This window comes from Ahaetulla prasina, chromosome 2, assembly GCF_028640845.1.
Source record: "Ahaetulla prasina isolate Xishuangbanna chromosome 2, ASM2864084v1, whole genome shotgun sequence".
NCBI lineage: Eukaryota > Metazoa > Chordata > Lepidosauria > Squamata > Colubridae > Ahaetulla > Ahaetulla prasina.
Window position 1 is genome coordinate 119,618,835 of NC_080540.1, and position 23,300 is coordinate 119,642,134.

Genomic DNA, 23,300 nt, shown 5'->3' on the forward strand with positions numbered 1-23,300 from the left:
GTGATGATTTACAATCCTTCCTGTCAGCTTCCCATTGATTTTGTTTATGGGAAGCTGACAGGGAAAGTTGCAGATGGCAAACACTTGACTATGACTTCTTGCAATGTTATAATAATAAGCTGGATGCACCTGGACTGCTATCATGTGACTACAGGACTGTGCAAGACACAAGTTAATGGACTGTGCAAGACACAAGTTAATGGACTGGTCTTAAATGCTCTTTAATGATGAGTCATCATTTTGAACTGTTAACTAAGAAGTGTTTGAACTGTTAACTAAGAAGTGTTTGTAACATAAGGACTACCTATGTTTGTAACATAAGGACTACCTATATACTTCCCTTGTCCTTTACTTACCCCTCTATGGATTATTTTATCCGCCAACACTACTACAACGAGGCAGCACAGCAGGACTTGAGGGGAATCAAAACTGATAGAACATTTAATATAATGAGGTAATTTTGCTATGAAAAGAACAAGAATGCTAGTTGCTACCAAATGTCATATAAGAATTCATTGTGCTTATGAAAAATGGTAATGATGGCAGACAACTGAAATATAGCACATATAGATTAGAGAAACCTCTCCCCAGTAAAGATATTATAAACTAAGCAATGATAGCAACTGCAACTGTGGTATAGTATTATAAATAATTAGACCCTAAAGGAAATCAAAATGAAATTAAAGCAAAACTATATGAAAAACAAATCCATTTAAAATTTTAAAAATTCAATAGAAAAAAAATTCCTAACTGTAGTAAGATCATTGCATTTCCTTTCATAAATTTCTAAACCACCCAAAGCTGTTCAAATGTACTGTATTTCATTTGTAACTAAATCATTTGTAGGTCATACTTTTTTAGCACTATTTTACTTACTATAAAATTTATTAGAGAGGGAAAACATGATAGTTGCATGTTTACCAATAGCAATAAAAGTTGCCTGACTGAAAATACCATTATTTTAAAAACATGAACAAATTTGCTTTATGACATAGTTCAGGCTATTTATTTCCAGTCTTTCTGATTACTTATGTTAAATGGAAGGAAACTGGGCTTTATAAACATTATCTGTCTTGAAAATGGAAGGAAACTGACCTTTATTGCAAACAAATTATAATAAACATTATCTGTTTTGATAGAGGAATAGAGATTCGAGAAAGCATTCAAAAGCTGGGAAAGGAGGATAAAATATTTCAGCTGGAAAAACACACATTTACTTTGCAGGATTTATTTTTATTTTTAAATAATAGTGTCCTTTCCTGATAAAGCAGCTTTTCAAATTACATTTTTTCTTAGGCTATAGCAAATATGTCTTGTCGTCTTTGGCTTTTTCACTATATAACGATCACTAGAATATCTAATACAAAAATGTAGATTTACCAGAAAAATAAGCATATAATCCACAATTTAATTCTGAAACATAGCAAAAAACTTTATCAAATGTTTTATACATGGATGAGACAATTTCTTCTGCATATTACATTTGTAGCTCAAAAGTCGTGCTTCAGAATCACTCAATAAACTGTACAAAACCAGAATCAGATGCTCTACTGAAACAATACTAGAATAATGTCACTACTTATTTTTTACAATGTATACAATACATTGTTGTTTAAAACTAGGTGAATCTACAATTGACTTTCATTCTAATTGCAAATAAAATGTAGTAATTGAGCAATATTAAAAATTAGTCACTTTTGAGATTCAGTGACACAAAAGCTCAGTACTGTGATAAATTATTCCCTTTATAAAATACGCAAAGATTTCATGCACATCAAAAAATTGATATATATAAAATCCAACATTAAAGTTTCACATTCCTCTGTTTGCACAGAGTGCATCATATATCTGGAAGCAGCATTATTAAAAACAAATGTTCTAAAATATTTTTTTCCTTTGTCCTGTTCCTGCAAAGCAATATGTACATACAATAGATTTGGCTATTGAATTAGTCTTTGTGTTTACAATGCTGGGCAAAGATTTCCAAAGATAGCTTAGGAGATTTTACAACTATTTCTGACACAAGGCTTTGGAGGGCTCTGAAGTGGACGGATGATTTTGGCTTTTTTCAGACTGTTCCTTTTGTTATTGTTGCTGGCGGTGAGAGAATAAGAACGACCATGCATCATTCTAGCATTTAGGCCATTGGCCATGGAGAATGACTTGAGATGGCTTCTTAAGGCAACAGGGAGTGGAAGTTTGTCAACCAGATGCACAGGCGTGCAGGAAACTATGGCACGGCAACAAAGATCTTGCAGACTCAGGACTGAAACATAAAACAAGCAACATTAGACATTAGAAAGATCTTAACAGCCACACGGTGGCAGTACACAGCTAGAACTCTGTATAAATTTTAACAGCCCTATCTTTATTCATTTCACTATTCTTGAAGTACCACCCTAATCCTGCACTGATTCTTCCCCTTACTATGGCTTGCCTTCCTCGATACAAATAACCTTGCAAATTTTTTGGGATTGGAGCCCCCTAGAAAAGCTCCCAAAGCTAAAATGATAAAAATAGCACAACTGCATTTCTGAAAACCTGGTGTGCTGCTTCTTTTATCTATACCACATCCTTCCTCATTAAGGGAAGGTGGCAGTGGAACTGCTGAGAGTTCTGCAATTCCACATCTTCCTTGCCTTTTCCTGTTAAAGGAAAGGGTGAAATTTAAATGAAGCTGAGCCTAGTTTGCTGATGCTCCTGTTAGCTTTGACTTTGGTCTGCCTTTTATCTTCAAGGAGTAGAACGAAGTGTGAGGGATTTGGAGTCTCTTCTAGTGGTGCTTCTGCAAAATTACTGGCATGATGAACTCAGCAGGATTACCAGGAATTGCTGTCTAGCAATCTTAATTGGGTAATGCAGAGGGTAATTTCTGATTATTCAACTTAAAATAGGAAACATTTACTAGGTGCTGGTTATGACATTAAATCACTAGTATGTACCAAAATATTTTTTGTAATTTTTTTTCATCCTGACTAAATATATAACTAGCATACATAGGAAAGAAGTAAGTACATTTCTGTTGCTTACCCTTGTTTGGCCTCCACAGCCGGTCCATTCCGTGCCTCATTAACACTATTCTTGCAAGTTCTGTAAAGGACTCTGTGATATTGAAATTACAGAGTGGGCTTACTTCAAAGAATGTCATGCCTAATCTTTCAGCATAAGCCTGTGCCTGCTCAGTAGAAACTTGCCTTTTGAAGGCTAGATGTAGGCGGTTGCCAACCAGGATTTTGGGTACACCAGGAGCATGCTGAGAAAGAGAAACAGAACAATGTTAATTTCAAAATCTATACCCGTTTTCTTCATCAAAATGACTAACCGCACATTATTTATTCAGGCTAGCTCCATTTTCTGACTTTGCCTAACTATAGTATGTGGACTGGGTTGACTAATATGCAAAATCATAAGGTTGTTATTTGGGGTTATCTTAAATATTGTATGAACACAGATGTCTGATTTTAAAATGGGATTGATACCTTCATGTGTAATATGATTCTGGCCAATTTGTGATTTATTCATCAAACCATGATAAAATTAAGCATGGCTTAATGTAATATATAGCCCGGGCTACAATCAAGGGTAGAAAAATGAAATGGGCTGCACAAGAGAGAACAGGTAGGGAATTACCACTTCCTATTCCCTGAATAAGAAATAGAAGAAATAGAAGCATTTAGAATCCAGATCCAATTATCATCTGCTCCAAGAATGCCATATTTTTGTCTTTTGCTTCCCTGAAAGGAAGTCTAGCACCATTGCTTTTGAAACACCGATGAGAGGAAGGGTAATCCATAAATCAGCAGAAACTTTGAAGGAAAAGGGAAGAACTTAAGGTTGATGAAAATGATTGACCATCAAGCCACTGTATGGAAAAATCTTGAAGACAGACCCCTTCTAGAAGTAAAAAGAAAATTTTGCTTCATTGTACAGCCCTAGGACTCTTTCTAGGACCTGTAGCATTGTCCTAAGTATTCTTAGTTTTCTTCTTACTAAAGTTCTATTCTTGTCCACCCACAGTGATTTAGGGAGTTGTCGATCCATATAAATACAAAAAAAATTAAAAGGCATGTTTTGTTGACTTAAGACACAACTGCTTAACTTTACAAAACAAAGCCATGAATCCTTGTTTACAAACTACAATGACTGAGTTTACACCAGGTCACCTGCATTTTACTTTAATTAAAATTACTGTAATTTAGGTGGTATCCTAAATTCAGAACTCTTTTCCATTCAGGTAAGTATTTATATTCATTATTCAATATCTTACCTCATCTATCTCCTTTATCCAACGATCAATGCCATCAAATGACCAGCGATTTGTAATATCATATACCAGTATTACACCCTGGGTGAATGAAATCCATTTAAAATTAGTCTGACATATGGGTAAGTTTATGCATCGTACAATCTTGTGTAATGGTATTTGATGACATTATAAGAAGTAGTGTTGAACAGATCTGAACTTTTCTGTAAAACGTTACCTATATTCAGCACAAATGTGTACACATTTTAAAAAGTAGGACAATACATTTATCACTTTGCTTCCCCTGTTAATTCTTATCATTTTTCTCTGCTTCACTGATACAGATCAAAGATCAGTGTGTGTGCTTACCTGAGCACCTCTGGAATAGGAACGAAATATGGTACAGAATCTGCCTTGTCCAGATGTGTCCCTGAAAATGATTCGGCATATGATTAAAAATATAGTCATTTCCATTCTAAGAGTGAAGCACTATAAACAGTTGTCTGATTAAGTTGCGTGATTAACAAATGCACATTAATGACCTCAAATTTGCCTTTATCTTCATTTATCATTTTTACATTTATTATTAATATTCAACAATCTGCCAAAACTGAAAACAAGATACTTGAATTACAGATCAGTGCATACTTTGTAGATTATTCTGTGTATACCCTGTTTCCCCAAAAATAAGACCTCCCGGATAATAAGCCCAATCGGGTTTTGAGTGCATGCGCTAAAATAAACCCTCCCCTAAAATATTTAAGCGCATGTGCAGCCGGTCCCCACCATTTCCTCGGGCTACAGTTAGGGAGACAGAGGTGGAAATCAGGTAAGATGGTAAGAGGAGCTCTGTCTTGCTCCACATGCCTCAAAATAATAAGATCTCCCCCCAAAATAAGGCCAAGGGTTTCAGGGTTCAAAAAAATTTTATAAGACAGGATTTTATTTTCGGGGAAACACGGTATGTGCAGCCCTAGTTGAGGACAGAGCTCACTCACGGTCAATCACTACCTTTCACTTTATCATCAGAGAAAAAAATCCATCAAACAGGTCACTAGTGCAGAAGATGCTTTACTTTACTCCATGCCTGCCACCTATTAATCAGAGGACTAAACCCATCTTTCTAAACAGTCATCCAAGCCTGCCCTACCATGCTACACATTAAAGGGAATGATTGGTAGTTGTTTTTCCTGTAATGCTGGGTGCAATGGGAATCAAAGCCAGGGAAATCCACCATCACCTTCCTTACATTACAGGACTACATTAATTAAGGTCAGCCCCATTTGCAAGGCTTCTTGTTGAGGTAGAATGGAGATCAGTAAAGGAGGCAGCCCAATTTATGCTGGGCTTTTCCGTTGGGTGAAAGATTGGTGAATAGCATTTGAAAATAATCATCTGAAAGAGCTTTGGATGAGCCTGTCCTTGGTCTGTCTAATGCTCAGCATAAAGCCCCACTCACATGCTTGTTTAAGAAATATTCACAACAAATCAAACTGATATCTGATTAAGGTTATTAAATAATTTGATCTGATTTATAATAATATTTAACTAGGATAAAAGTGCCCTCCTGTTGTGACCACAGTTCAGTTTGCCAAAATATTCTTACCATTAAGTAAAGGTTTATTATACTCCCACCCCTCCTTAGGCATCCATTCGGTTTAGAAGTGGCCCGTACCTAACTTTTGTTAGGATGAGAGCCATCTAGTAAGTTTTTACATAGCTCACGTGATCTTATACTCCAAGTGCATTTGTTTCTTATATAAATAGTTTCCACAACACAGAATATAATCCAAAGAAAATAGTTACCAGAGCTGCAACTTTATTCGCCGGCCATCCAGAAGTATTGTTGTTGTTTTATAATCAATACCTGAAGAGAAAGAGTGAAGTATTATGTTGAAATAGTGCAAAAGTTGCACAATTTTTTTAAAAAATCCAGTTCTATGCTATAGACAAGGAGTAGCAAAGAAAGTCCCCCAGGTTTTCAAGCTCTCTCAAAACATTGCAAAGTCAAAAGTTAAGATAACTTTGTTTTTCTGCGAAAACACTGGCACACATTAAAAATGAAATTCCGATGCCTGCTCTCGAAAGTGTGTGTTTGTGTGTGTGTATGTATGTAATGTGTGTGCATATGTATACATACACACACACATACACACACACACACACACAAATACAAGATGACGAAAAAGCTATATCCCAGGGTTGGGTTTTTTTTACATTTTTATATTATCTTTTCACCACATTAAGGCAATGGCAATATCAAGCTATTTTCTACATTATATATTCAGATGATTTATGTAATCACCTTTAGTCCCCCACCCCTAATTACAAATTTCTGTGTGGTAAATCCTGTGTCTTGGTCATTCTCTATTTTTCCCCTCTGTTTTGAAATGTCTCCAGGCAGGTAAACAAATCTCTATTAGAGGAAAGAAAAAGACTCCAGGATCTTTGGAAATACAATATAGTATCAGATTAAAATGTTTGCTCTCTTACATTTAAACTTGCTGTACATAAGATACATTTAATTATAGCTCTTAATATGTATTAATGTACCACTGGAAGGGACTAATTTCTATAAATACATTTATATTACAATAATACACTGCAAAGAGGTGCCACTAAGACACTAAGGGCTGTGCTAGGATTTGATGAAAGCTGATGCTGCCTGTCTCCTGGACACATATTTCAATATTCCATGTTTTCGTTTTGCTTATGCTGTAGTAAAATGGGGGTAAACTAACAGCTTTGCAGCATCCCCCCCATACATTATTTATTTAAAAGATTGTATGTAATCGGTAGAAACCCAATCTGGTGTAGTGGTTAAGGCATCAGGCTGTAAGTTCTAGTCCCACTTTGAACGTGAAGTCAGCTGTGTGAGTTTGGGCCAGTCACTTTCTCTCAGCCCTAGGCAGGAGGCAATGCTAAATCACTTCTAAAAAAAACCTTGCCAAGAAAACTGCAAAGAATTGTCCAGGCAGTCTCCAAGAATGGGACACAATTGAATAGAAGAAAAAAGAAGTCAGTTGTAATCTCTCCTGGGTTAATATTGCAGATTGTATTTAAGAGGTAGTAGAGCACTAACATCTTCTCCCTTAGCTTATAGCCTCAGCTTTCTTGAACCTGAACAAATATTTATATTTGCAGAAAGTGCTGGGTCCTCTGAGTCATAAGAGTCCTTTGCAAATCAGGAATTCTAAGACTTCTGTCCACAGAGTTGTTTTTAGTATCCTAGTACCCATATATACACATTCTGTTGGTCAGACTCAGACCTACTCTTTGAAAGGGACATTTTCTCTGGGGATAAAGGAGATCAGTAAACACAACTTGAAATAATGGCGTATTACTAAGACACCTGAAAAATATAACATAGTTTGGCATCACTTAAAGTCCTTGAGGTTTAAATAGAACCCACTGACAAGCAAAGTCAATGGGGAAGCCAGATTCATTTAACAGCTGGGTTACTAACTAATCAACTGTACTGATTCACTTAACAACTGTGGCAAGAAAGGTCGTAAAATGGGACAAAACTCACTCAACAAATATCTCACTTAATAACAGAAATTTTGAGCCCAATTGTGGTCATAAGCCAAGGACTATCAGTATTCATTTCTCTAGACAAATAAGTTATTAGCCATGGTTACATTAACATATGATGAACTGCTCACATTCCAGAATTCTGCACCCTCACCAGTTAAACCACGTCTGAGACAATTTGCATCTGTAATTGTTTGTAATAATAAATGAGGAGCCAGTAGATAGATGTTTGAATCATGCAGTAACTAGCAGAATATTTTTTTTCATTTAAAATAGCATGCCCATACCTGTGCCTTGTGACCAGAAATACATTTTTAAATTGAGAAATAGCTCATCAGTTATGAATTTCATACAAGATTTAGTCATTATCACCCTTTATAAGTGGCTGGTAATCTCTCATGGAATTCTGTACAAAATCTTTCATGAAAATCATGGTAACTGTGATCACAGGCAAAGCAACTGCTCTCTATGATCCAGAATTGTTGTCTTTACATAATGTGATAAATTCTACTGTACTTTGTTTTTAAATACCAAGCCTACCATTAAGTAGCCCATAGGACAGCATGTAAGCACCTGTTGTTGAACAGGATGCATTATTAAGCTATTACTAAGTAAGACACTCCCACCAAGAATAACAGAATTGCAATCTAAATTAGTTGATTTGTGGAGCATGCTTTAAACAGGGTTTTTTCTGTTCAAGTATAAATTACTGGGATCACATACAGTTCCTTTTTAAATGTCATCTCTTTCTCTGTTATAGTACTGTACCACCCACCATGATTCTGAAAAGATAACATGACAAAAAACACTCTGCACAATTAACTATTAAAACACAGTTGTATTAGAAGTATGGTTAGCCAACATAATAACTAATTTTATAAAAGAACTACTGCATGAAGAATGACCATACTTGTATGTATTAATGAAGATGCAGATGGGCTACATTTTGTGCTACAGGATGCATTTAATTTTCTTTTCCAGGCTGTAGTAAGCTTGATGGTGATGTCTCTTTAATTGACAAAGACTATTTTTCACTTTTTTAGAAAACATATTCAGCTGATATATAAACATGACAAGAGACCAACTATTTTACATCGCCAAAAATGGCTATTTTGCTACTAATATTGGTTATGCACACTATGGGATTTTATAAATGGCACTGTGTGCATATTTGCAACCTACAGACCACAAAGTGCCTATCTCTGATGTAGGGTAAAATACACCTTTTAAGACTGCAGTCCATTGGCCATTTACCCTGATTCAGCAGGGGTGTTAAACTCACGGCCCATGGGCCGGATGCGTCATGCGCTGGCCACGACCACCCTCGTTTTAATGAAGGGGAAAACATGATGACTTGAGTTTGAAACCCCTGGTTAACAGCATTAGGGCTTCCTTTCAAGTCATCCTTAAGATGATATTGCAATGTTTCTAAATTTCAAAGTATTGAAGAATACCAGGGTCTGCCATGAAATGACAGCATTGTTAAAACCCTACTCTGTTTTAAAATTACTGCATAAATATAGATTTGCCCATTCTCATTGACTGAATATTGGGGCTTGGCTATAAATGACTGCCCCAAGGACATCTTACAGATCTCATCAAGAAGTTGTGGCATTACTGTGTGTTCTGTTACACAAGCTCTTAGGTTCAATTACATATATTGTGTGACTAGAAAAGCTAGTGTTTTGCAGAGAAAAATGGTGATTCAGAGAACTCATTGGCAAGCTTACTGCATCTGTTAGTATCTTCTTAAATGCATATGTTCCTGGTTTCATGTGGCTGCAGTTAGGAGAATGCATAAATAACAGAATAACTAATAGTAATATATGGAAATATAATTGTATCAGGAATTTATTTGCCATTTTGTTTGTCCATCTGAACATTGAGAGACAGCTTACTGGTGGACTCTTTTACAAGAGGTTTGCAAGGATCCAAGAGGCAGAACTTGTCTATAGTATGTATGTACTAGTATATGATTGGTTCCTGATTGCTTATTTGTACCCTATGACTATCATTGTGTTGTACCTTAGAATTCTTGATCTTTTCTTTTATGTACACTGAGAGCATATGGACCAAGACAAATACCTAGTGTGTCCAATCACACTTGGCCAATAAAAAATTCTATTCTGGTCGCCCAGAGTTGCCTCTGGATGTACCAGTATATTTGGCCCTGATTATTTCTGTGCTTTGCAAAGGTTTAAAACCATCAAAATCAAGTATGCCTTTGATTTAAGGAGGATAATCATCATCATTAATTTCACTGCTGTGATACTGTATTCTGTTTTTGTTTATAACAATATACATTATTAATTTTTGTGCTTTGGTAGAATTGACAATGAAATCTTTGCGTTACATAGAAAAATAGAAAAGTGTGCAACTTTGCTGAACTGAACTTGGCTTTTGAATGCCATGTTGAGAGTTGTGTTCTATAGAGTAATAAGCTGGGAGAGAATAATTTATTTACATTTTATTTACACTGAATTAAAATGAAATAGAATTAATTGGTTTCCACAGTATATTTAACAATTGCCCTCTTATGCCATATTTAAAATTATAACTTGGCAAACTTCAGGGAGAAATTTATGCTTTTGGATTGTGATGCCCAGAACCTCATTTGGAATTAATTAATTAATTAAATGTATATGCTGCCCAGACAAAAACACAAGCATTCAAGCATTAAAAAAGTAAAAATAGGCTGCTTACTGAAGTACTAATAAGGAGGAACAAGTTCAGCTGTTATAGATACAAGATTACGAAGAAATCAAAAGCAATCTTAAATCATCAGAAGACAAAGCGATTCAATACTGTCACTGAAGAGATGAGTATAAGTTTATAAAAACTCAGGTAAGTAATTACTGAGAGATAATCCTGGCAAAATGATGCCCTTCAGGTTATAAAGAATTGGAAGTGACTGAATATACAATTATTGGATGTTTCTACAGGCTGCACACAAGTCTTTTGGAGCGCTCTGTAGCTACAAATGCCTGAATCTGTAGTGCAATGCTGTGGATGCCCAATTAAATGAAGAAGATATTAATTTTAAAAAATCACTTCTAATTATTTATTTTCTCTAATTTCTGAAATAACGTCGTATGAAATATATTGATGTTTAATAAGACAGCTAAATATCACTATGTGAGTAACCTGGATTCCCTCTGAATGATTTTGGATCAATCAGTCATTATCTCTCAGCTAACACCATTCTTCTTATAGAGCAGCTGTGGGTCTAAAAATATTATTTGCCATATATTTTCCTCAGCCCCTAATATGGATATTATTCTGATACGAAAATGTATCGACAAATTCCTTGTGTGTCCAATCACACTTGGCCAATAAAAAATTCTATTCTATTCTATTCTATTCTATTCTATTCTATTCTATTCTATTCTATTCTATTCTATTCTATTCTATTCATGACATATATGAAGTTGAGAAGCTAAAGCTCAGAATTAGCTCAAGCTAATGAAGGATGGGAGGAATAACAATGGCTTATTTGGAGGAAGTTCAAATAAATAAATATATACCGCCTGCTTAGAGAAAGCAACAAAATGCATCAGATACCAAAAAAAGCACAGAACTATTGAACTTCTAGTTTGACACAAAGTTCTCCAAAAACAGGTTATGTAGGAAATTGTAAAGAACATGATGAAAGGAGCAGAATTAAAGCTTATAACAATTTAGTTATTTATATTATTATATTATTATATAATATCAATTTATTTTAATTAATTAACTAATAATTACTGGGCTTGGTTATAGTGTATTTGTGAAAATGATCTTGGAGTGGTAATTGTTTTTAAGCTAAATTATGAGTCAACAGAATGATATGGCTACCAAAAAATGAAAATGAAGGCATTGGAACTGATTAGTTTTAAGAAAACAAGACTAAAAGTAAATAACAATCTTTAAATAGCTGAAAGGAAAAGGAGCAAAAGATTTATACACTCCAAAGGGAAACTAGAATATGCTGAATAAAGATCTCACTAAGGAAGATGAAGACCTATTCTGTATATTTCCAGAATTCAGAATAATGGATTTAAATTACAGGATGGCAGATTACAATTGAATTTTTGGGGTGAAAACTTTTTGATAGTTAAAAACAATTTAATAATGGAACTAATTGCCCAGAAAGGTAGTGCATTCCCTTTCAGTGGATGTATTCAAATAAAGATTATACAGCCATTTGTTAGAAATGTTTTCATTTGGATTGAATTTAATGGCCAAAATAGTGCATTCCAATTACATGATTTTATGGTTTGACAATCTCTATTTTTTCCTCACTAAATTCCTAAGTCCAGAGCCTTCCCTTGACAAATAAGTTTCTACAAATAATTTAAATTATTGTCTGTGTTTTTTTAAAATATTGTTCCCTATTGCCTTTACCATTGCCAAGTCAGGGAGGAAAGAAAAAAAGCACCAGAAGAGTAAGCTTAAGATGGAGGAAAAGACAACAATTCCGTTTTAGTACGATCAGTTTATAGATCCTGATAATGGAAATACAAGGGAAATGTGTGAAGCCCTTAAATAATAAAGAATGGCAGTAGCAAAATTTAACAAAAGTAAATGGGCAGATTAGCCACCAAGAAATCCAGAGGCTAACATTTTTTTATTTCTTAAAGCAAAGGCATCAATGTAACTGGCAAGGAAGGTTTTTACCATGCCAGTTTTAAGCTGACTGTCAAGCAAGGTGTGGGAGTTAGCTATGGCTGACTCAGGTATCAAGACAGTCCTACCTGAGCGCTGCCTTCCTTGCTATGTAATCTACAGGTGTAGATTGGGGTGGGGTTGGAGAAAGGTAAAAAGAAAGGCGTTCCCCTTCGAGATTCAGGCTCTGGCGGTGGACACCTGTACAATTCATGTTTTCACTTACCCATGTTGTAACCATATGGAGATTCACTGGCTCCATCCTCCAAGCTAGCTAGTATCTCTCCTTTGCCCACGTCACTGTCCCCCACTAAGAGGAATTTTAGCAAAAAGTCATAAGCTTTCACAGGGCTGCCCACGTGGTTCATCTTCTCAACCCCACCACCCCCACGTCTCTGCGGAGAATCAGCTCCCAGCGCCCACGAGGGGCTCCGAGCCACTAGTTGTGCCACCGAAGACCGAGGAGCAGCAGCAGCAGCAGCTCGCGAGCAAAGGCATGTTCGAGGAGCCCACCCTGCGGAGGAATCCCGACGGGCTGCCGATATCACGACCCCTCGAGCTTGGGATAAGAGAAGATGACGGAGGAGCAGAATTGGACGAGGCGGAGCGGAGGCGTCTTCTCACGGGGACCCGGAGAGCTTCGACTGGCGTCCTCGAGACCGAGACAAGGAAGGGCGAATTTCCAGCGGCGCCATCGGGGGTGGGGGTTGCTCTCCCGAATTGCCTGTGCAGGTTTGACTCGCTCTGCCCGCAGCGAGCTGGAACCGACGGGAGTCGTGCCCAGAACCCGCCGCGCTGCTCTAGGCGCACCGAAATTGGAGAAGGCGGGAAAGATCGCTTACGACAGCGGATGAGCAGCGCTGGGACAAGCCGCGACCGAGGGAGACTCAAGCCTTCGCGCGGGGCGCCGTCGTATTCCCGAAGACGGCAGCAGCTGACTCCCCCGCCTGCTGTCGCAGGAGCTCTGGCTGTTGTTGTTGCTACAACCTGAGCGCAGCTCTGTCAGACTGTCCCGACCAATTTGCACCCCTTGCTCCCATTGGAGCACGGGTTCTGTGGCCGCGCCCACTGCTTCTGCTATTGGTACAGCGGGAACCCAGAATTCCGACTTCTGTTGTTATTGGTGAGCGCGGACCCACCCCCCCAAGGCCCCACAGTTCAGTTGCTGGGGTATTTCTTACTCAGGATTGGCTGGCACGTCTATCTGTCAGAAGGCGAGCGATGCGGAACGGGGGAGTTTACACTTCGGACAACGAGGCGTGTGTTGTGAAAAGGTATAAGAACGTGGTTTGTGACTCCGTCCGATTCGAACTTGAAGGTCTTGTTAATACGATTGTCCTGCCTCCGGATTCAGCATAATAAAGTGTACGATGAATCAAGATAAAATATATATATATACACGATGCTACCGGGATTTAAGATTATCAATTGTGAACTGTAAATCTTGTTTTATAACCGTCGAGGATTGCACACTTCATGAAGCCAGAAACAAGGAAAACCACATTTTGATTATATCGTGTAAAGACAGTTCTGAGTGGAGTCATATGTCGTTTAACTGTGTTATTTAACTAATAACTGTGTTATTTAATTCATATGTCGTTTAACTGTGTTACACTTGGCCAATAAAATTCTATTCTATTATTTAATAGTTATAAAAATGTTTGCTTCTTGACCTTGGACAGAACTGAACAATTACTTATGTGGGAAGCTACCCCTCTCCTAGAAGAATGAAATATTTTGAGGAATATTAAAAAGGTAGAATATTATATTTCCCTGGATTAGAAATGGAGAAACATTTTTTAGGGAGAAAGCAGCCCCCTTTCTTAATAGCTCTCAGCAGATATCAGCACTTGAGATAAAGATGTAGATAGCTCTATTCATAAGCAAATACCCTCACCCAAGAGCCAAAACAGGAGGAAAGCTATTAAGACACAATAGGAATTGCCCAACACTCTTTTAAACACAAGCCTCTTCATTGTATCATGCTCAGAAATTTCAATCAACCTTAGTTCAGACAAACGTAACCCCTATATGGCACCATGGTAGTCTGACAACAGTCAATATAATACGTTCTTGCACAGGAACAGGAAGTTCAAGTGCAAAGCCCAAGAGAAGGTATAAAAGCCTCAACTCCATATGGTCAGCTACCCAGAACCCATGTGGTTCTACTTCATCATTAAACCATCTTTCCAATCAGCCTCCATATTTCCAGTGTCTTTCTCCCAGTGTCAGGCCTGGAAACTATACTAGACTTTAGGGTTCCAGACGCTGCCACATTTTTCCCCTGAGGGGAAGAAGGGGGGTTGAGGGGTATGGTAACATTCTTCAAGCGGTCAAGGTCGGATGGTGTTCACATCTGCAGGAAGAGTGGCGAGAAGATATTCGAATGAACTGGGAGAACGTGGGACCATGTGACCAGCAAAGGGGTCAGGGGGGTGGGACTCTTGGGGTTTGTATAACTGGGAAAAGAATCCGGAAGTTCAGTTTTGGAATTTCACTCATCGTGTGCCAGTTTCCTCATGCTAGTAAAGAACTCTGAAAGACAATGGCTTCTGAGTTTTTTTTATGCAGAAGAGGTTTTTCTGGAATCTTGACACCCAGCTTGGAACTGAACCAGATGGATATTTCTTTCCACAATACCATAATACAGATTTTAAAAATAATTTGTGTGTAATAGGGAAACTTAATAAAATAATCCAGGGGACGATGACTGATGGTATTTCATTGGTTAGGGTAATATACTAGGCTGGTATTTCAAAGGTGTTTTTTTTCCCCAAAAGCAATTGAACTTCTTCAGAACTGAAGAAATTTCTTGGATGAGAAGCAACACTTCTTCAAGCAAAAACAAAGAAAGTCCAATTGCTTTTGGAAAAAGCACCTTTGGGACAATCATGACCTGGATGTCTATCTCCATAGACTAGGCTGATACAAAATGAACTGTAATGGTGAGTCAGGGCATTATAGGAGAGCCAGAGAGAAGATTGCAGTAGTCAAAACACAAGGTAATGATCCAGTTCTGCAGCCAGAACTGGTATAAGACAAAAGTACTTTCAGTACAGTAAAGCAGCAGCTAGATGTAATTGAATGAAGATGGGGAGCAAATGAGAAACAGTAAAAGACATCAAATCTATGCTGTTGATATCTATATCAACAGGGTGAACAGCAATGTCCATAGATATGGTAAGAGATCAAAAGGGAAAGGTGCTCCTAGATGTAGACAACATTAAAACTTCCAGATGAAATGTCAGACTGGAATAGAGAGATTGCAGCTATAACTATTTTGAGTTTTGGATTCATGAGAAAATTCACTTTCATAAATTAGCTGATCTATTTTAACTGACTACTCAATTTACATTGATTCATTTAGCAACTGTTCAAAGTTACAATGGCACTGAAACTGACTTAAGATCATTTTTCACATTTATGTCCATTGCAGCATCCCCACAGTCATGTGATCAAAATTGGCAACTTGCATGTATTTATGACAACTGCAATCACCAGGGATCATGTGATCAACTTTTCTGCGCTTCTGACAAGAAAAGTCAATAGGAAGCCAGATTACCTTAGCAACTGTGCTACTAACGTAACAACTGTAGTGATTCATTTAACAACTGTGACAAGAAAGGTTGTAAAATGGGAGAAAATTCACTTGTCTTGTTTAGCAATGAAAATTTGGGCTCAATTGTGGTAATACATAATATAAGTATTTATATACAGTGGAATAATACAGACAAATCTATTTTTGAACAAATTTCCATTAGAAATGAAAGAAAAATATTTCGAAAAGTACCCCTGAGCTAGCCTTCAACAATACAGAAACTCCAAAGAAAATAAAATATTTGAGAATAAACATATACCAAGAGGCATCTTAAGAGATACTTTTCTGTTTACTCATCTAAAACCAGCAAATTAAAGCCAGCAGATACCAATTACCTTTTCTTCAATTCTCAGCTGCTGTCTTTTTTTTAAGCTGGTATGTATATATTAACTAGTGAGTCACAAATAATTTCAGCCTAGGAAATCAGCTGTTGTACAGAAATAAACTCTAATTAAACAGCAGGTTGACCAATTAGGGTATCTTTGGAATACTTTGTGCACTAGAAAGACATCCTTATTAGGAAAAGAGAAAGCAATGTACGAATATATTCCAAATAATAGTCCGAAGTTCAATATGCTGAGTTATTTATTTCATGAATTATGTAGATATAATAAATGGTTGATAAAAAAGCACACAGGTATGTTTATCCCTTATTATATTCTCTAAATATCTGAGAAATGTGGTTTGTATTACCTGATATTCTGTGGACTGCTCTTGTTCATGTTCAGTTGCTATTAAGTTCTTACATATCCTCATACATCACAGTAGAGTTTTATAAGTTAATTTATTAAACATATATGATTCAATACTATATTTCTTGCTTAGTCCTTCTTTAGAAGACACAATTACTTAACTCAGACACATGCAAATACAGGTAGTCCTTTTCTTAACAATAGTTCACTTAGTGACCATTCAAAGTTACAATGGCATTGAAAAAATGACTTATGACCGTTTCTCCCACTTATGACCATTGCAGCATCCCCATGGTCATGATTGACATTTGGATGCTTGACAACTGACTCACAGTTATGACGCTGTGAGTGTCCTGGGGTCATGTGATCACCTTTTGCTACCTTCTGACAAGCAAAGTCAACAGGGAAACCAGATTCACTTAATCATTTTACCGATTTAACAACTGCAGTGATTCACTTAACAAATGTGGAAAGAGAAGTCATAAAATGGGGCAAAGCTCACTTAATTTCTCACTTAACAACATAAATTTTGGGCCCAATTGTATTTGTAAGTTGAGGACTACCTGTATAATGGCCATTCACTGTTCATGCTTGAGTTGTTGATAGTTGATTTCCAATTATCCAGAATTAGCATTTCCCCTTGTCAATGTAACTTAGGTTGATTTCCAGTGCATTTTTTTATCCTAACTGACGTATTTTATTATTTTTTTATTATTTATTAGATTTTTATACCGCCCTTCTCCCGAAGGACTCAGGGCGGTTTACAGCCGAAATAAAAACAGTAGCAAAATACAATTAAAATAAACAATTAAAAAACTTATTATAAAATTGGCCGAAATTTAAAACATATTAAAATCTAAAACCCATTAAAATACATCCAGAAATTTAAAATTTAAAATTTAAGCCAACCCCGCGCGAGTAAATAAATACTCTTCAGCTCGCGGCGAAAGCTCCGAAGGTCAGGCAATTGGCGCAAGCCAGGGGGAAGTTCATTCCAGAGAGTAGGAGCCCTCACAGAGAAGGCTCTTCCCCTGGGGGCCGCCAGCCGGCATTGCTTGGCGAACGGCACCCTGAGAAGTCCCTCTCTGTGTGAGCGTACGGGTCAGTGGGAGGCGTGAGGTAACAGCAGGCGGTCCTGTAAGTACCCAGGCCCTAAGCCATGGAGCGCTTTAAAGGTAGTAACCAACACCTTAAAGTGCACCCGAAAGGCCACAGGCATCCAGTGCAGTCTGCGCAGGAGTGGTGTTACACTGGCGCCGCGTGCGACTCCTTCTATAACCCGCGCAGCTGCATTCTGGACTTACAGGGGCGCGCTGAGGATTTTGTTCAATATCTGTCTGATAAAATCACTCAGATTCGGGACGGCTTGGACATTGATTGGATAGATTCAGGCGGGATGACGGGGACAGGTCTTGAGAATGTTATCTGGGCGGAGTTCGATCCTGTGACTCCTGAGGACATGGACAGGTTGCTGGGCAGGTTGAACTCCACCACATGTTTATTGGACCCGTGTCCCTCCTGGATGGTGCTGGCCACCCGGGAGGTTACACGAGGCTGGCTCCAGGAAGTTACCAACGCTTCTTTGTTGGAGGGTGTCTTCCCCGCTGCTTTGAAAGAGGCGGTGGTGAGGCCCCTCCTTAAGAAGCCCTCCCTGGACCCGGCTGTTTTAGCTAACTATCGTCCAGTCTCCAACCTTCGCTTTTTAGCGAAGGTTGTTGAGAGTGTGGTGGCAAATCAGCTTCCTCAGCACCTGGAGGAAACTGTCTATCTGGACCCGTTCCAGTCCGGCTTCAGACCCGGTTACAGCACCGAGACGGCTTTGGTCGCGTTGGTGGATGACCTCTGGAGAGCCCGGGACAGGGGTTGTTCCTCTGTCCTGGTTCTATTAGATCTCTCGGCGGCTTTTGATACCATCGACCATGGTATCCTGCTGCGACGGTTGGGGGGATTGGGAGTGGGAGGCACCGTGTACCGGTGGTTCTCCTCCTATCTCTCTGACCGTTCGCAGACGGTGTTGGCAGGGGGGCAGAGTTCGATCCCAAGGCGCCTCACTTGTGGGGTGCCTCAGGGGTCTGTCCTCTCGCCTCTCCTGTTCAACATCTATATGAAGCCGCTGGGTGAGGTTATCCGTGGTTTCGGGATGGATTACCACCTGTACGCTGATGACACCCAGCTGTACATTTCCACCCCGAACCACCCCAATGAAGCCGTTGAGGTGATGGGCCGGTGTCTTGAGGCCGTACGGGTCTGGATGGGGAGGAACAGGCTTCGACTCAACCCATCCAAGACAGAGTGGCTGTGGGTGCCGGCTTCCCGGTACAGTCAGCTTACACCATCGCTGACTGTGGGGGAGGAAGTACTGACCCCCAGGGAGGGAGTGCGCAACTTAGGCGTTCTCCTGGACGACCGGCTGTCCTTAGAGGATCATTTGACAGCCGTTGCCAGGGGAGCTTTTTATCAGGTCCATCTGATTCGCCAGTTGCGCTCTTTCCTTGACCGGGATGCCTTACGCACGGTCACTCACGCCCTCGTCACTTCCCGCCTGGACTATTGCAATGCTCTCTACATGGGGCTCCCCTTGAAGAGCACCCGGAGGCTCCAGTTAGTCCAGAACGCGGCCACGCGGGTGATAGAGGGAGCACCGCGTTGCTCCCATATAACACCTATCCTGCGCGGCCTGCACTGGCTACCGGTAGTCTTCCGGGTGCAATTCAAGGTTTTGGTTACCATCTTTAAAGCACTCCATGGCTTAGGACCGGGATACCTTCGAGACCGCCTTCTGCCACCGATTGCCTCCCAACGACCTGTGCGCTCCCACAGAGTGGCCCTCCTCAGGGTGCCGTCGACCAAACAATGCAGGTTGGCGACCCCCAGGGGGAGGGCCTTCTCTGTGGCGGCACCAGCCCTGTGGAATGAGCTTCCTCCTGGATTACGACAACTCCCTGACCTCCGGACCTTCAGACGTGAACTGAAGACTCTATTATTTCTGCGCGCGGGACTAGCCTAAGAACAAAAATGTTTTAAACAAATTTTAATGGGGGTTTTATTGGTTCTTATTGTTTTAGTGATCAGGCCTTGATAATATTTAGTTTTAATCTGGGTTTTAAAAGTCTATTTATTATATTGTTTTATATTGTTTTAATATGCCTGTGAACCGCCCTGAGTCCTATGGGAGATGGTGCGGTATATAAGTTTAATAAATAAATAAATAAAATAAATAAACTGAAGCCTCCGAGTGCACTTCAAGGGGAGCCCCATGTAGAGAGCATTGCAATAATCCAAGCGAGAGGTAACAAGAGCATGAGTGACCGTGCATAAGGCATCCCGGTCGAGGAAGGGGCGCAACTGGCGAACCAGGCGAACCTGGTGAAAAGCTCTCCTGGAGACGGCCGTCAAATGATGACAGCCGTCCATCCAAGAGAACACCCAAGTTGCGCACCCTTTCCACTGAGGCCAATGACTCGCCCCCAACAGTCAGCTGCAGGTGCAGCTAACTGTACCGGGGTGCCGGCATCCACAGCCACTCCGTCTTGGAGGGATTGAGCTTGAGCCTGTTTCTCCCCATCCAGACCCGTATGGCTTCCAAGCACCGGGACAGCACTTCAACAGCTTAGTTGGGGTGGCCTGGGGTGGAGAAGTACAGCTGCGTATCATCAGCGTACAGTTGGTATCTCACCCCAAAGCCACTGATGATCTCACCCAGCGGCTTCATATAGATGTTGAACAGGAGAAGCGAGAGAATCGACCCCTGCAGCACCCCACAAGTGAGGCGCCTCGCGGTCGATCTCTGCCCCCCTGTCAACACCGTCTGCGACCGGTCAGAGAGATAGACCGGTCCCAACCCCTCCAACCGTTGCAGCAAGATACCATGGTCGATGGTATCAAAAGCCGCTGAGAGATCTAATAGGACCAGGACAGAGGAACAACCCCTGTCTCTGGCCCTCCAGAGATCATCCACCAATGAATTTATATTCATTTACTAATTTTCACATGACAATCTTTTCTGGATAATTACCAACACTACAAATATTTTGCCAGTATATAATGTTATAAGCACATAAAGGGTGTGATGCAGTGGTGGGTTTCAAATTTTTTTACTATGAGTTCTGTGGGTGTGGCTTGGTGGGCATGGCTTGGTGGGTGTGGCAGGGAAAGGACACTGTAAAATCTCCATTCCCTCCCCACTCCAGGGGAAGGTTACTGCAAAATCCCCATTTCCTCCTGATCAGCTGGAATTCGGGAGGCAGAGAATAGATGGGGGCGGTACCAGTCAGAATTTTTACTACCGGTTCTCCGAACTATTCAAAATTTCCGCTACTGGTTCTCCAGAACTGGTCAGAACCTGCTGAAATTCACCTCTGGTGTGATGACCCGGGGTAAGTCATGGAGGCAACACAGCCAGCTGGTATTTCGAACTCCCCTTTATTGCCCCAACTTTTCCTCCAAACGCCTGCATGTTTAGGGCAAGTCCCGGAGCAAAGCGCTCACACATACCTCCAGCAGCCTCTGGCTGCGAGTAGTCCAGCAAAACACAGTTAGCATGATGGCTTCAAGGCAAGAAGTCCAACAAGGCAAAGGGCACATGAAATTCCACCAATTCAGTGCTTGTTCCCGACAAGTGCCCCTCCCCACGTCATCTCAAGTCTCAGTCCCCAGGTGTGCCTTGTGAAGAGGGGCGGGGTGCTCTCCTCCTGAGTCATCGGGTTGGCCTGCGCTGCTCCCATCTTCTCTCCACTCTCAGTGCTCAGGAATCAGGAGGGAGGTGGTCTTTGCTCGACACTTGAGCTCCTTTGCTCCTCCTCTTCACTGCCTGCCCTCTCTTCCCCGCTCTCTCAATCTTCCTGCCCCCATTCTTCTCTGCTGGCAAGCCGTCCCAGGCCCGAGGAACCCGGGGCTGCCTTGGCCTGCTCCTCCCCACATTCCTCTGAAGCCAATGAGGCCACACCCTCGACCTCCATAGGCCCCAATTCCAGCTCATCCTCTATGGAATCAGGCTCCAACGGGGCCATGACAAAGGGCCTTTCTTTACTTGCACCTAATCCTGCTACCCTGGCTGATAGGCTTTCTACACAGATTTACTCTTGTCCCAAGACCATGAGACAAACAGACTTAAATTGTCCTTAGTTATATTAGTGTTAGAGGAATTATTTTCCTTCTTATTTCAATATCGTACAAAATCTCTTAGATCTTCTTTGATAGGAAGGTAGCAGTGGTGGGTTTCTACCAGTTCACCCTGGTTCGGGCAAATCGGTAGTGGTGGCAGCGGGAGGCTCCACCCACCTGCCCGGATGTCATCACGGACATTCTGCACATGTGCAGAAGGTTCTATGCATGAGCAGAAGTGCTGTGCGTGCTCTGATTCCGAACCAGTAGCGAAAGTAAATGGAACCCATTACTGGAAGGTAGGTGACTTCAATGACAAGAGAAAGGAAATAGAGACATGACTGGGTTTTCAATGTGAAATTTCATACTGGCCACTACATTTGTCAGCCATTGCTGAAATGATATAAAGCCTGTTGTCATCATTGCACTGGTTGTGTTCTCAGCATAACCTGAATCACAAACTATCCAAAAGCAATTTGCACTGGTATGTTATATAAACATAGCCTGCGTATTACTTTGTGGTTGTGTCATGCAAATTGGGTTAACCATGAAAAAATATCATTCAATCACAGTCAACGAACTGTTACATTCAAGTTTCTTTGTCCTTTTCAGTAAGATTTAAAAAAAAGTTGTAAAAATTTGCTCTAGATTCATATATTATGGTTAGCCATGGTTGGATTGAGCCTGGCTCACTGAACAAACATAGCTGGATTCACATCATGTTAAGCTATTGTGTTTTGGTTTCTTTGGTATAGAAAGAGCTATAGAGTAGGGAGTCTAAATACAGTTAGAGGTTGGAGCCTATATATCTGATGGACTTTTATCCATAGAGAGAAGGAAAGATACAGGTTAGAGGACAGGAAAAATATTTTTTGGGGGGGAAAAGTCTTTAGAAAATGATTTACAATATTTATTCTGTACATTGAACACTAAGGATTCTGTTACTGTTTTGGAAAGCAGTATTGTCAATACACAACTTTAGTATTTAAAACAACTCTTAAATGCATTAAGTTCCTTGCATATATGTTTTCAGTGATTTAAAAGAAATCCAAAGGTCCTTCTGCATTTAATTTCTTGCAACAACATTTGTACATTTGTATATGCAACAACATTTCTATACATTATAGAAAGGTAGGTTTTTATAAACCAGTGTTTCTTAAGCTTTTGTCCTCTCAGGACCTTTCTCACTTTTTAAAATTATGGATGACCCCAAAATAGTTTTTGTTCATATGGGTTATGTTTATTGATATTTACCATATTCAAAATTAAAATCAACACATTTGCTGCCTTTACTGCTTCTCATGATTGTTTGATGGGATTTTAATATTGTATTATTTTTCAGCATACACTGGCAAATAATATTGATAGTGCAGACCCTGAGAGATACTTTGGAGGAGACTTTGGGGTCCTAATATTACACTTAAGAAACACTGGTATAAATAATTTCAAGAATGTAGACCAGTAGGGCAAACCCAAAATTTAAATC

The 23,300-nt window shown here is 39.8% G+C and overlaps 1 protein-coding gene across 2 annotated transcripts; it reads right to left on the reverse strand.

The window, feature by feature from the left end:
* Positions 1-1,388: 1,388 nt before the first annotated feature.
* On the reverse strand, positions 1,389-13,450 carry RAB40B (RAB40B, member RAS oncogene family). Of its 2 annotated transcripts, XM_058165892.1 has the most exons (6): positions 12,648-13,447; positions 6,050-6,110; positions 4,613-4,673; positions 4,268-4,345; positions 3,031-3,253; positions 1,389-2,266 (listed from the first exon to the last, which is right to left on the reverse strand). In XM_058165892.1, exons 1-6 carry the CDS (start codon positions 12,787-12,789, stop codon positions 1,995-1,997), a joined length of 837 nt encoding a protein of 278 aa, XP_058021875.1. In that variant the 5' UTR covers positions 12,790-13,447; the 3' UTR covers positions 1,389-1,994. The 2 variants fall into 2 exon arrangements, with proteins under 2 accessions (XP_058021875.1, XP_058021876.1); XM_058165893.1 differs by lacking the exon at positions 4,268-4,345 and having other exon boundaries at positions 12,648-13,450.
* Between the last annotated feature and the right edge of the window lie 9,850 nt (positions 13,451-23,300).

Excerpts from the sequence above, each read along its gene's own strand:
- RAB40B (XM_058165892.1), bottom strand. The coding sequence starts at position 12,789 with ATGAACCACGTGGGCAGCCCTGTGAAAGCTTATGACTTTTTGCTAAAA. Across the intron at positions 6,111-12,647 it reads TCCATATGGTTACAACATGG|GTATTGATTATAAAACAACA; the intron begins GTAAGTGAAAAC and ends CTTTCTCTTCAG. Across the intron at positions 4,346-4,612 it reads CCTATTCCAGAGGTGCTCAG|GGTGTAATACTGGTATATGA; the intron begins GTAAGCACACAC and ends TCATTCACCCAG.